Raw genomic sequence first — 13,261 nt, forward strand, 5'->3', positions numbered from 1 at the left:
GCAAAATCAGCATCAAACTGTTGTCAGACCCATGTGGCCCATTTAGATTGTTATTTATCCATATATAATAATTTGTTTATTTTTTATAGTTATTTTTTCTGACAGCTTCTACGGTTTATTTTTCAATGCATTACACAGCAGCTTTAGTGCTGCCTGTAGCCTCAGCTGAGACAGTGCAAGTAGTGCTAAACATCCACTGTAGCTTCACAATCGTACATGCGGAGTGTTAAGCAAACAACGGATTGAGTGTTATATCCTAATGCTATTTATTTAAAGGAAAAAGTTTAGTCATTTGAAGCCTCCTCTGTAGTGGAACCCACTCTTGGTGTTTTTCCCCTCCTGAAAGCTGCTACAATAAATAGAAGTAGCTTGCTATTAATTTCATGAAATGAATCGAGCCATTTGAAGGCACAATTTGTAATTTTAGGGTATGAATTATTAATTGTAGGAAGCAAATTAAGTAGTACAAGTTATTGTACTATTGCAAATTATTAATTCAAGGGAATGATAATTTGTGTGCACAAATGATTAAACCTGTTATCTGTAATACCTGCTGAGCTCTGTAGCAGCACTTGTCTTCATGGCACGATGTCTATCTTTGATGCTGGCCTCGTGAGTCTTTATTGACAGTTCCGCTCGGTCCCACTTTTGCATTTTTATTTCCTCAGATGCAGCAAAGGTTTCTTTTCCCTCTGCCTTTGTAATCTCTTTGTGTCTGTCTGTCTGTCTCTGGGAAGGTGAGTGCTGTTGACTCCTGCTCTCCTTCCTGCCTCAACCACAGAAGTAAGCACTCCATTTCCATACTGCGCACAGATACTGTATATTCGCAGACTCAAAAGCACTGAGCTTCAAAGCTAAGCTGTGCTAAGCGTTTCGTTCAGGGCCGGCTTCTATCCCTGCTAATGCATGGTAAAGAGGTTCACGCCAATTTCTAAGTGACCTTTTCACCGTTGGCCCTAAAGCCTGCCGGCCTTTTGAATCTCTGCTCCATCCTCGGTGGCCAGATGGCGGGCCTGTATGTTCTATAGGCTGACTTCCATTTTAATACATCTTCATGTGACACAATATTGGAAGACTGCATTAGTTTCACATTGCAAATACCAGGTGTATGGATTCAGCTGCACTGCTGCCCTACTCAGTGGTAGAATCCAGCCTGTTAACACTGGCTTCTGCAGAATTATCCAACAACTTGAAGTAGGCAATAGAACATTTCTCATCCAGAAAACTGCTCATGCGGTTCATGATCTAATTGAAATACCAGATTTGACCCATCATCTTAATGTGCATTTCTTTTAACATCCATTAATGGGTACAGTATTGCTTTTTTCTGAATCATACTAAATGTGGAGAATGATGTGTCCTGTGCTCACTCAGGGCAGTTCTGTTCACAGCAGACTCTTATTAAAGGAGGAAGGGTTTTTGTGAGAGTGGCCCATCGTTCCTTTTCTGTTTTATGGGTTCTTTGCTCAAGAAAATCTTTAAATTAAGCTGGTGGCCATAAGTCCCATTTTGAATATTGTTTGAATCCTTTCGATGTTATAAAACACCTTCTCTGCTGTGGACTGGGGGCGTCGTTCTGCAACTGGAATTTACAACCCCATCCCAAAAATGTTGGGATGCTGCGTAAAGCAAAAATAAAGCAGTGTGATAAAGAGCTGATCCTTTTTTATATATACTCAGTATAAAGAAATATTTTTAATCAACTTCCTTCATTTTTGTAAATTCTGAATTTGCTGCACCAGCGACACATTTCAAACTGACAATGTTTTGCACAGGGTCCCCAACTTTTTCTGGAATCAGGGCTGTGTTGTATGTTAATCATATGTAAGATGTATGTATGTATGTTTCCGTCGAGTGCTGTCTTATGAATTATTGATTGACAGTGTTATAGGTTTTCAAGATGAGTTGGAGAGGGAGGCTGAGTTGTAGAAAAACTGAGATACCAGTTTCAGACCTGACATGAAGACACCACGCTGGTGCATCCAGTATGTGATGGAAACCGTATTGCAAATAATTTATCACTGTTTGAATGTAATTCGTTCTATGGCTCAACTGCCGCAGTTCTTTGTTGTCAGCAAAGATAGCTATGTCTTCTGCATTATGCATGTCAGGTAATCAGCTTCCGAATGGGCTCTGGTAGTGTATTAATGAAGCAATGAGACTGCTGCCAGATGACATTTGAAGTTGGGGTGCTTTCTGAAGTACAGCGTGTCCTTTGTTTCCTGCCGCCTACAGACGCTCATGCATTCTGTTCATCCTGGACTCCTAAACATATCCCGTTCTAATTGAATGCCGTTATGTAATTTAATTAACAAACTCTGGCTATCAGCGGAGAGTGACTTGCACACTCTTGGTGCCCTATTCAACACTTGGCAGTCGTCCTCTGTGCATACACCACACGCAGTGGATGCTTCATCACTAAAAGGCTTCCAACAGGGAAAAAGTCTGAGTGTGATCGAATTCTTTTTTTTCGTTTTTCATTCCTGCACTGCCAATAGCAGATTCATCTCATGCATCCAGTGCAACTACAGTACATGATGCTGTTATTCTGAGGCATTATCCCACGTTTGTCGGTGTGTTTCTTGTTCTCCACGTACTGCCTGTTGCAAACAAATGTTGTTGCATGCCACTCCACTTAGGCTGTGCTGGCTTACCCATGGATGGACTACCGAGCGGGCATACAGGGCCCAGGAAGCCAGAGGACCACTGGTCTTAACCTGCACCACCTCAGGGATGCAAAATGAGCACAAATGAAATGGCTCGCTGTTTTCTGTCTCTTTCAGGCTGGGTGCCTTGCTCCAGTGTCAGAGAGGTGGGGGACCTGCCTTGTTGTGTCTTACCTGACACTGGTATTTACGTAACTTTTGATCAGATAGTGAGTTTCCACTTGAGTGATGCACACAGAAATCTTGCTTGTGCCGCCAGCTGCTTACCTTGCCTGAGGATAAAGAGCACAGCACAGCTGCGTCATGCGAAAAAGGCAAATGGATCAGGGGGAGTAGTGACTGCTGTTTTGTGCGAGTAAGGAAGTTATAGATTAGTATCACGCGTTAGATCAGACCCCGCGTTGCCTTTGCATAAAAACATCTGACCATGCAGTCAAATTACTTCTGGTATTCTATGCTTTGTATGAACCGACCTTTGTTGCCCTCGTGCATAGTTCTGAAGTCTTTGTTCTGCCTCAGCTCCCTGTTGGTCATGCTGAGATTTCCACTGGTCGTGCTGAGTCTTAGGGGAGGAAAATTGCTGGTGCGGTGGCTCGTCTGGTGGAAGGGGGTGGAGGGTTCGACGTGGGCAGTGACGACCCGAGTCTTGCCCACGCTCCACCAGGGCTCCCGATGCCTTATGCGCCATCACCAATTTCTTGGGGATCGACTGGGCATCCGATAGAAAGACGCTGTGCATTGCCAGACTTAGGTTCCTGGACCTGGAATTGTAAGAATTGATCATAACTTGTTGCTTTCCTCGCCAGGCAGTCTGCTGTATCTGTACGGTTTTAAAGGAATTCATTTGTTTTATCCATGCCCACTCATTGGCTACAATCCCAACCTAGCCTGGACAATGCTGACTTGACACAGAGGCAGTTATTAACAGATAACTCACTCTTCATGAACGTCTGGGTCAGCCACAGTCAATGTTTGCTATAGGTATTGCTGTGCAGTTGATGAAAATAAACTAGCACCATGGCTGTAAGCAGTGGCACTAGTTAGACATCGATCTACCCACCATATTGTGTGAGTGGAGCTGTATTATATCAATAAAAGCTCTTACATTCAAACTTTTCTGTAGCTATGAGGTAGAGGCATGTTTGGGAGTCTCACCTGAGTATCACTGAACGTGACTGTACTGTTTCTCCTGGATTCATCACGTCAGGTGCAGCACAATCAGCTGTCAGACAGCAGACATCTTAGCTGGCAGTTCAGGCCAAAATGACGGTTGCACTCCGTGTTCTTCGCTAAATGAAGCCAGGGGTTGCTCGGCGAGCTCTGCAACAGTCTGTCTCGCTTTCTCCAATTAAGCTGATCTGTCCGGCGCTGTATGACTGCACACCTCCCGCTGTCTCGTTCCTCAGAGAGATCGCATTAGCTCTGAACTACACCAACCCGAACATTTCAAGCTGCCCGTTTTCCCGCTGCGTCTCAGCTGTTTCAGATGCTCTGCGCCCCAGTGGTACAGATTTCTCAAGAATCACACCTGAATGTCGACTGCGCTCCGAGAAACAAGCCTGATTCTAAAAACATGGGGACGCTGTTTAAACCGTAAATAAAAACAACGCAGTGATTTCTAATATATTTAATTTACTGTCACCTGTTACCAATGAACCTGTTTACCTGTGGAATGTTCCAAACAGGTGTTTTTGAAGCGTTCAACAACTTTCTTTTGTTGCTCCAGTCCCAACATGTTCGACACATGTTGCTGCATCAAATTTAGAATAAGCAGATATTTACAAAAATTAATGAAGTTGATGTGGTCAAACATTAAATATATTGTCTTTGTACAGTTTTCAGTTGAGTTTTATTTATTTATACACACCATCCCAATTTTTTTTTTTTAAATCGGCATTGCAATTATTCACCTAATGAATGTTGCATGGACAGAGGTGGCTGCTGGGGTTGATGATCTAAAGCTTTGCCAGTTCAAGACCTGAGATTCAGAGCTAATCTACTGAAGAAGGAAATCATTAAATGTTGCTATAAACCTTTCTGACCAACACAAGATAGTATACTTTTATTACATAAACTAAAGTTTATTTAGCACGCCCTCTAGACATTCAGAGGTTTAGCGGTCTATTAGGCTTTAAACCTAATGGCTGATGGATGGCTTTAATTTGTATCGTGGAAATTACAATGCTAATCTGAGACAAATTACCAGGGAAAGTTAAATCAGACTCCAGGCTTTTCCCCCCCCCTCTTCTTTTTCATCCTCTCTTGCCCTCTCTCACTCTGTCATCATTTCTCTCTCATACTAGATTCGAGGCTGCACTGCAATTTTCCGGTTACACAACAGCAGGGAACAGAAATGGTAAAATTAATGAAGGCAAAAGCATCCGGCTAATGGAGACCATTTTTGAGTCATACTTGGGTTTCGGGCGGATAACCTCGGGTCAGTTTATGCTCTCACAGCTATACAGCTCTGTCTGAAAGGATAGTTGCTCAGGGTTATTTGCAACAATCCACAATAGCTGTGTGTGTGAGAATGCTGGGATGCAGTTGTTTGGAAGGAAAAGGGTTGAGACTTTTTATTCTGCTTTGACTGTCAGTAGCTCATATTTGAATATTCACTGACTTCAGTGACTGAGAAAGATGCGGCCTGCTCTTTAATGCAGTGTTTGACATCACCATTTATTTTCTTCTTAGATTAATAAAACTGATGATTTTTCTTGCTTGACTGAGTTGTTACTCTAGGTTGTGCTTTTTCCTTTGCTCAGGACTTTTATTTTTGTCACAGGGGTCCCGCCTTTCTCTTTGGAGTGCAAAACCAACCATTACAATGTGCCATGTAATGCTTTGGCAGAGGTGGGCGTCGCTCCTGTTAATAAGAGAGCTGTTAGAAATTCCACAAGGGGAAAGTTCATAGCGTTTCAGTTGTCATGACTGTAGGAAATGGAAGGATGGCGTGCTGAAAGGCTGCCATTGCGCCAACAGCCATGGCTTTGTTGACGTTGGTTATTGCTATTAAAGAATAATGTTATTCTTCAGCGCTTGAATTTTATGATGTGTGATGTTTTGTCACTTCGGTGTGAGCGGATACGTCTGGGGCAGCATCCACAGCTACTGCGATGGTACTGCACAATTCTGCAGAATTGTGTCGCATCACTTATGGTTGTCCTAGTCAGTGTAGCAGTGGAGATCCTTCCATAACTGTTGGAGTGATAAATAACCATTACAGCCATTACATATGGGCTTTTCCCATGCATCTATCTCATAGTACTCAATGGTGTTACTTACTGCATAGCTACCTCTGCATGCATCATGTATGGGGTGGGTCTACTAGCAGCTACGCTTACGGACAAACAGGGTGTTTGTTGCAGGGAGAGTTGAGAATAGAGAGCAGCATGGTTGTGGTAGACTGCCTCGGGAGTTTCCATCCATTCCATGTCATCGCAGTAGCGCTTAATTGGCTAACAGTGTGGGCAAAGGAAATACTGTAAGCACCGTACCCTCTGCCCTTATCTGACAGCTACACGCATTTACAAGAAGTTTATTATGACAGCCAGCTGAAATCAATACCCCCTTTATATTCAGTCATTCATGCTCGTCATCCTCAGAATACTTGTTACATATTCTTGACCTAGCTGTCATGTTTGAAGCACCAACGCATCTGTCTTTTCAGGCATAAAATGCCACCAAACAGGTTCACACGAATGTTCACACCGTACATCCCCAACATCTTTGGGGCCAGCGTTGTGCAGGCATTCAGGGCAAAAGCCCCAAGGCCCTGGCCTCGGGCTAGAGTTGCACAGCAGGTGTTCATGCGAGGCCAGCCCAGGGCCTTGGGTAATCCTATCACGGATGGGAATTTCTGAACGCCCCAGATATCTAATGGAGACATGAGACCGATATTGCTTAAAAGGTTCTTTTAGACACATTGAGTATTTCTGTGGGTTGAGCAAAGTTTGTGTTGAGAGCCAATTTTAGCCATTTTGGCCTTAAGTATGCAGATTTGCAACAGATGGTGGTTGCAGGAAAAGAGGAAAATGGAAATAACACACCTTTGTTCACCTGTTCCAAAGCTTTAAATACTGCAGGCAAAATCCTAAATATCATCTGTCGCTAAGCACAGTGTGACACAGATAAAGTGCAGGTCTGATTACCCCTGATGTCACCTTTGGAAAGGATGGATGTTAAGGCACACACACACACACACACACACACACACACACACACACAGTCACCAACTTGACAGTATTTGCTCCTAGCTTAGTGCATTAGTCACACCCATATGCTACATATGTGCAAAGTCTGCAAGTGGACGTTAAAGAGCATGTCTCATTTTTTGAACTGCACACAGCTTCTGCATTGAGGAATCCACAGGATGTGGTTTTTAATTATGTCCTTTTTGTACCTTTGCTGTCAGTAAGGAATATGCTCATCAGGGGGTTGTAAAAAGGAAATAATCACACACAAGGCTTTTGTTTCAGTGCAGGCCGCTAAAAGTACCTCTTTATAATGGTTTCATTTTAAAAGTCCTTCATCTGCTAACACGGCAGTGGCACAGGGTCCATTCTCAAGAAATGCATTGTGGGGTTTCGGTTCTTTTGTTACAGGAACACACTTTGCATCAAAAGCCTGTCTGAAGACCCACTGGGCTATTTGCATAGTACACCATCTATTTTTTATTCTGTGATTAGATTGAAAAGTCCACTGTTTTAAATTAAAATGCATGCCAACAGGATTGAGGCCTTTGAATGCATCTGTGGTATCCAAAATTACTCGAGCACATTGAATTCCTGTGAAAAGCCATCCTTTATAAGCCCCTAATTATGGAAATTGACAGTAACAGAGATTTGTTGTGGATTTGGTTAGTCTAATTTCCATGATGCCTTCAGGACTCTCGGAAATAAACATCATTTCACTCCTTTAAATAATTGTGACCGACAAATATGCAAATTCATGTCAGACTGAAGATGATGTCTCTGTTCTTCTAATCATACACATTAAACAGAGGCTGTTTAAAGGCAATGACTTTCTATATTTTGTTAAGCTGTGTATTTACATTATTCCAGATGTTTCCACTGATGTTCAAACCCAGAGAAATTTTATTCAAGGTAACAGTTTGTTTTATTCGGTCGACCATCAGCGGCGTCATATCCCTTTACCCTTTACTCCCTCTACTAGTTTTAACCCCTTTTGTTACTATTGTTGTGTTTCTCACTCATGATGGAGCTTGATTATTCACGAAATTATCAATGTTATTGTTTTGACTAAGAGACGTCTAGCGGCAGAAATGATGACTGTGCCTTTAAATCTATATTACCGTGCAGTGTTCATATTACATATGAACCACTGCAACGTAATTTGCTCATGTTATTTAGACTATTTCGTCGTATGAAAGGCTTTTTATTTTGCTAAACAACTACATTTTAATCTCAGTTCTGTCTTTCATTTTCAGAGTGTGATCTCTTTTTCTATGAATATTGCCAGCAAACTAGAAACTGTGTGGGTCTGTTATAAATATTGAAAATGGAGTGACTCACAGATCATAGCAGCAATCTGGTAAATTGTCTCAGAGGGTGGGCTGGAAGCATGGGAGTGAACACTAACTCCCTCTCCTGCCGGGAGCCGATCCCCTGGAAGGTACAAAGTACCTGCTAATCAAACATCTTAAATGCTGTTTGCTCGGTGATGTGGAATTAGCTGCGTATCCTCATAAGCCTTTTGTCAATGAAAGGTATCTTAAAGCACTGTAAATATGTTATGAAAGCATATCAGCCGTAATGATCCTTTTTTTTTTCCGCCTCGCAGCTGTCCCGTTCCCCCCCAGTCACCGGCTGACGGCTAAAGAGGTGTTTGACAGCGAGGGGAAGCCCAAAGTGGATGTGCTGAAAGCTCACCTAACCAAGGAAGGCCGCGTGGAGGAAGCGGTGGCTCTGAGGCTCATAGGAGAGGGCGCCGCGATCCTGCGTGCAGAGAAGAACCTGCTGGACATCGACGCCCCTGTGACAGGTGGGGAGCCAAATTCAGCACATTGTGTTTGTCACCGGAGTAGAGCTGCAGCAATTAATCAATTAGTTGATTAGCTAGCAGCTATTTTTCATCATGTATTATTCAATTAATTTATTTTTTCTAGCAAAAATGCAAAACATTTATTGGTTCAAACTTCTAAATTGTTAGAGATGAAAACAGTGTTTGCATGCAGACTGTAGAAGAAGACTTTCCCTGCCTTGCCTGTCACTATGTTATTATTATTACTGCCACAGGAACTGACAGCACAGGAGGCACTCAGATTTGCACTTTATGTTAACCTCACATCACTTGTGCTTTGTCTTTTAAGAGAGGACTGCATGTGAAAACTTCATTTTCTTGATAAAGTGAGTCATTGTGCCTTCAGGCCACGTGTTAGCCATGTAGCGTGATGTAGCCGTCGATTTTATTTTAGGAAACACACTGGTTTAGTTCATCTGATTAGCCAAAGCTAACGAGCTTGGTGACGCTCACTTCTTACATTAAAACACAGTTCTCACACAGAAAAAACATAATATTACCATTTTAATACTCAGCTGATGGTTAAAAAAATCAGCCTAATTTCTCTCTTTTAATCAAAGCTATATACAATTTTGGTAAAACTATAAAAACATTTTCTGTCATTTGTTTGCAGATGCTTATTTTTCACAGGATTCCTGTTGTTTTTTTACAGTATTTTTTACAGTACAGAGCACTTATCATATTTCAAAAGCGTCCTGGAGCTGAAGTTGAGCTCATTCATGCCGTCTCTGTGAAGGAACATTCTGCAGTGGGACGCTCGCTGATGCATATGCACAGATCCAGCGCATCTATTGTTGCCTTTCTTCCTGGTCAAGTGCCCTGTTCCTCCATTAGACTTTCTGATGAGGCTTCTTTGATGTTGATGTAATCAGAGGCAGAGACCTACCATCATTTCCTTGCCTCATTCTCAAAATACAGTCCTGATAGGCCTGTGCTCATATTTGGCAGACATCGCACTTGCTTAAATTCATGAATGCACGGGCCTTTTTAAACAAAAGTGCGCTTCTCGTACCCTCACTGAGGCCATTATGATGAGAGAATATCACGTCTGGCTGTTACAGAGAGTGAGGCTTCACAGAAAGATGCAAACAGGTTGGATAATCATAAGCCTCATTTGCTGCCTCTGTCTTTGCGTTTGCAGGCACACGAGCCATTGATTAAGAGTTCTGATTATTTAGCCAAGTGTGCATGGCTAACATAAAGGTTTTTGTGTGATTCATGTGCATGATAAAGCACCACTGCGGTCGCAATGTAGAGTGATGAAAGACGTAATCTGCCGCCAGTTTATTGCAACTCGGACTGATGCTCAACCATATTGCATTGATCTTCCAGTTTAAGCTAAACACCACTAAATAAGTTCATTTCCACAGCGAAACAGTGAGCTGTTTGTATAAAATTAAACACATATGCACAGTAAGGAAAGGCTGTGATCTTTCGCAGAGACTGTCCTCGCACTGTGCTGGAAAAAAAAAATCTCTTAAAGTGACAGTGTTTATTATGTAAGCCGTTCATTTAAATACACTTAAAATATGCCAATACCGGCTTGAAAGAAATAGCAGTGGGTAGGGGGAGAGATCTGATTACTGACAAATGATGTAAACGAGGGAGTTAATCTGACATGGAAGAATGCTTTATGATTTCCTGCCGTAACCTGATCACGATCTGGTTTCTTGTGTGTAAATACGCTTTGACTCCGGGCCCTCCGTTGTGGTCAGATTGTCATTTGAATTCCGAGAAGCTCTTTTATAACGGTTCAGACGATGGAAGCGGCCAGTAAACCTCCATCCTTTGTTGTGTTACATAGAAACAGTGGACAGCTTCTGCTCCGCGTGCGAGCCGTGGATCCTGAGGAGGTGTGTGTGTGTGTGTGCGTGTGCGTGCACTTGTGTACAGGAGAGCAGCAAACGAAGCACGTCTTTCCCTCCCACTCAACACCCCTGTCTCAACCCCTCTCCCACTCAGTAGTCCTTTTCAACAAGGATTTCTCTGCTGCGCGTGCTTGTGATCCTGCTGTGTTTCCCTCTCACGCGCTCACACACATCATTCTCTGTAAACATTTCTTTGTTCCTCTCGCTACTCCTCTCCCCTCCGTCTGCCATGTTTCATCTTTCTGTGTCATGCTCAGGGACCGATCCTGTCTCCCTCTCAGGCCGTTAGCACACACTTCCTTTTTCAACATGGCACATGGTCAGAAAATCAGTAAGTAAATATTTATCATCGATGTAAAGCGCCACGACATGTCAGCTATCTCTCTCTCTGCTTCCCCCATTAACGTAGTCACTTCCTGGTTGGGCCAGATGGCAGGTGGGGTTTTCGTGGAGGGAGGCTGTGTGTGTGTGTGTGTGTGTATGTGCGTGTGTTTGTGATGAACGGACCTGGCTTAGGCCACTGAGTGCAAGCTGCTCCCGTGGCCTTCGCACAAGTCGCCCATCAGTAGAGCTCCTACAGCCACATCACCAGGCAACAGCGAGCTTTGACACTGTTCATACACCTGTTTACAGTGCGGGCGCTCGATCCTGTTGGAGCTCGGTCTCAGATGTACTAAAACACAGTGGTAACATGTTTTCCTGGAGCACTGAGTAATATATTACCCTGGGTGTTAGGAAACCAGTTGAAACTAAAATGCCTCTAAGGTTTAGCTGTTTGCATTTCGTATTATTAATTCTTTCATGAAATTGTGATGTAGTCCTTGGAAGGAAATGTTAAGACCTTGGTTGTGGAATTTCTTGTGTACACCTTCGAAGGTTCCTTTAAAGACCTTGAATAGGATGGCAGTTTTATGAGATTAATGTGAAGTGTGTTTGCTTTGTGCAACATTGCAAGGCCACTGAACCTTTCCAATTGCTTGTTATGCAACAGTCTTACAAAATCACCCGAGCCATAATAGCTCATTGCAGATATATGTGTGTCTGTGTATGTGTGTCAACTGATGCATAACAAGAAATTATGGTAGAAAAATGCCAAAGATGTGTTTAAACTGCCAAATTCTTGTACAAGTTGTGCAACAGCTTTTATTTTTTTCACAATATTTTTACATGCAAACGTTGATCGGTATCTGCCTCACAAATCCAGTGTCTGTTGGGCTAAAATGTGCATTTCCACCATATTTTCTAGACCTGCAAGATAAATCAGAGGAGTTTGCAAAATGATAAATGATAAGAAAAGCATTGCTGCTGCTCAACATTATATGCATTTTCTCTCTAATTTTGTTTTATTCAAGTGAAATGTTTTAACTTGTCTTGCCTCTAAAAATTAAATAATCCAAAAAGGAACTGTACAGAGCTCATAGACACACAGTATACAAGATATGATGTAGAATTATAGATCTGTATTTCTTGGCTATAAGTCACGGTGTCAAGTGCGACTCTAAATGTCAGATATCAGCTTTTTAGACATCGCATCCAGTCTGATAATCATAACAGATTGCAAGCTCCACCTCCGCCTTTGCATAAATGCATGCATGCTCTGCAGGACGTAAGCTCTCGGGTAGTGCCATCATAAAACCAGAGGGGATTGTTATCATGTAGTCTCAATCAAAAGATGATCTGGCACAGACTGCCTCACCGTGGATTTCTCTCGCTCAATGAGCCCGGCCTTTGGAGTGGCCTGTGTAGGTTCTGAAGCCAGGTTGTGTAATGCCCACCACCCACTCAATAGCTGCTGCCCGCTGATATGCTGCTACTCAGGGAGATCACTTTAGCGCACAAGCAGGAGATGGCCAGAACGAATTGTTTCTCACTCCAGATAATGTACTCCCACCTGCTCTTCTTATGTGGGCTCTGGTTCTCACCTCGTTTTTGTGTGTTCTGTGACAAGAGGGAGGGAGGAAAAGCATGTCTGTAGGTGTACTGTAGCAGAGCGATGGGTGGATTGTGCGTTTGCTGTGATGAAGCCAGAGCCCTGAGCTGGAGGAGTGAGCCGTTGTAGCATTTCTGTTCGATTTGCACCGACCGGCCTCGTCCACGCTCGTGCAGGAGGGGTGGCTGCGATTCGCGGTGACCGTCGTATCGGGTCTCTTTGGCCAGTGATTAAACTCTCACTGTCACAGCGTCACCCCGCTGTTTTTCTTTGCCAGCAAGTGACAGCTTTCCAAAAGGTCAGCTGGAGGTGCAGTCCTCCCACGCACTGTGGCTTTGACGTGTGCTTCAGGTGAAATTGCAGATCTGTACTCCCTCACCAGACTCCCTCCTGCACTGCTAACTTCTAAAACATGAAAATATAAGAGAAAATAATTCCTTTACATGTGAACACAGTTTTGAAAGTAGTCCCTACGTTTAAGTGGGAACTCTAAACACTATATTTTCTTTTGATTGAATTGCTCTGAGAATGTTTCTACAACAGTTGCTTTACAGAAGACATGATTACTTATTACATCCATCTCTTTGTTTATACACAATGGATGCATTGCATTGTTGCCCTTGGTGATACTCCTAGAGGTTCTTTATCAGGACAGCAGCAGCTTAGATTTGTTTTGTTTTTTTCCACAGGGATATAAGCTGCCATTGTTGAAAGGATTCTATGCCATCAGCATGTTTCCATAGCAATAACCAGCCTTA

At 42.9% G+C, this 13,261-nt stretch overlaps 1 protein-coding gene across 1 annotated transcript in view; it reads left to right on the forward strand.

The window, feature by feature from the left end:
- The window catches only part of LOC121626233 (serine/threonine-protein phosphatase 2B catalytic subunit alpha isoform), a 62,661-nt gene that overhangs the window by 19,589 nt on the left and 29,811 nt on the right, over positions 1-13,261 (forward strand). Inside the window, exon 2 of the mRNA XM_041964594.1 lies at positions 8,466-8,666. Within this exon, the coding sequence (XP_041820528.1) occupies positions 8,466-8,666 (201 nt within the window). The remainder of the gene's footprint in view (positions 1-8,465; positions 8,667-13,261) is intronic.

Source organism: Chelmon rostratus, chromosome 23 (genome assembly GCF_017976325.1).
Source record: "Chelmon rostratus isolate fCheRos1 chromosome 23, fCheRos1.pri, whole genome shotgun sequence".
NCBI lineage: Eukaryota > Metazoa > Chordata > Actinopteri > Chaetodontiformes > Chaetodontidae > Chelmon > Chelmon rostratus.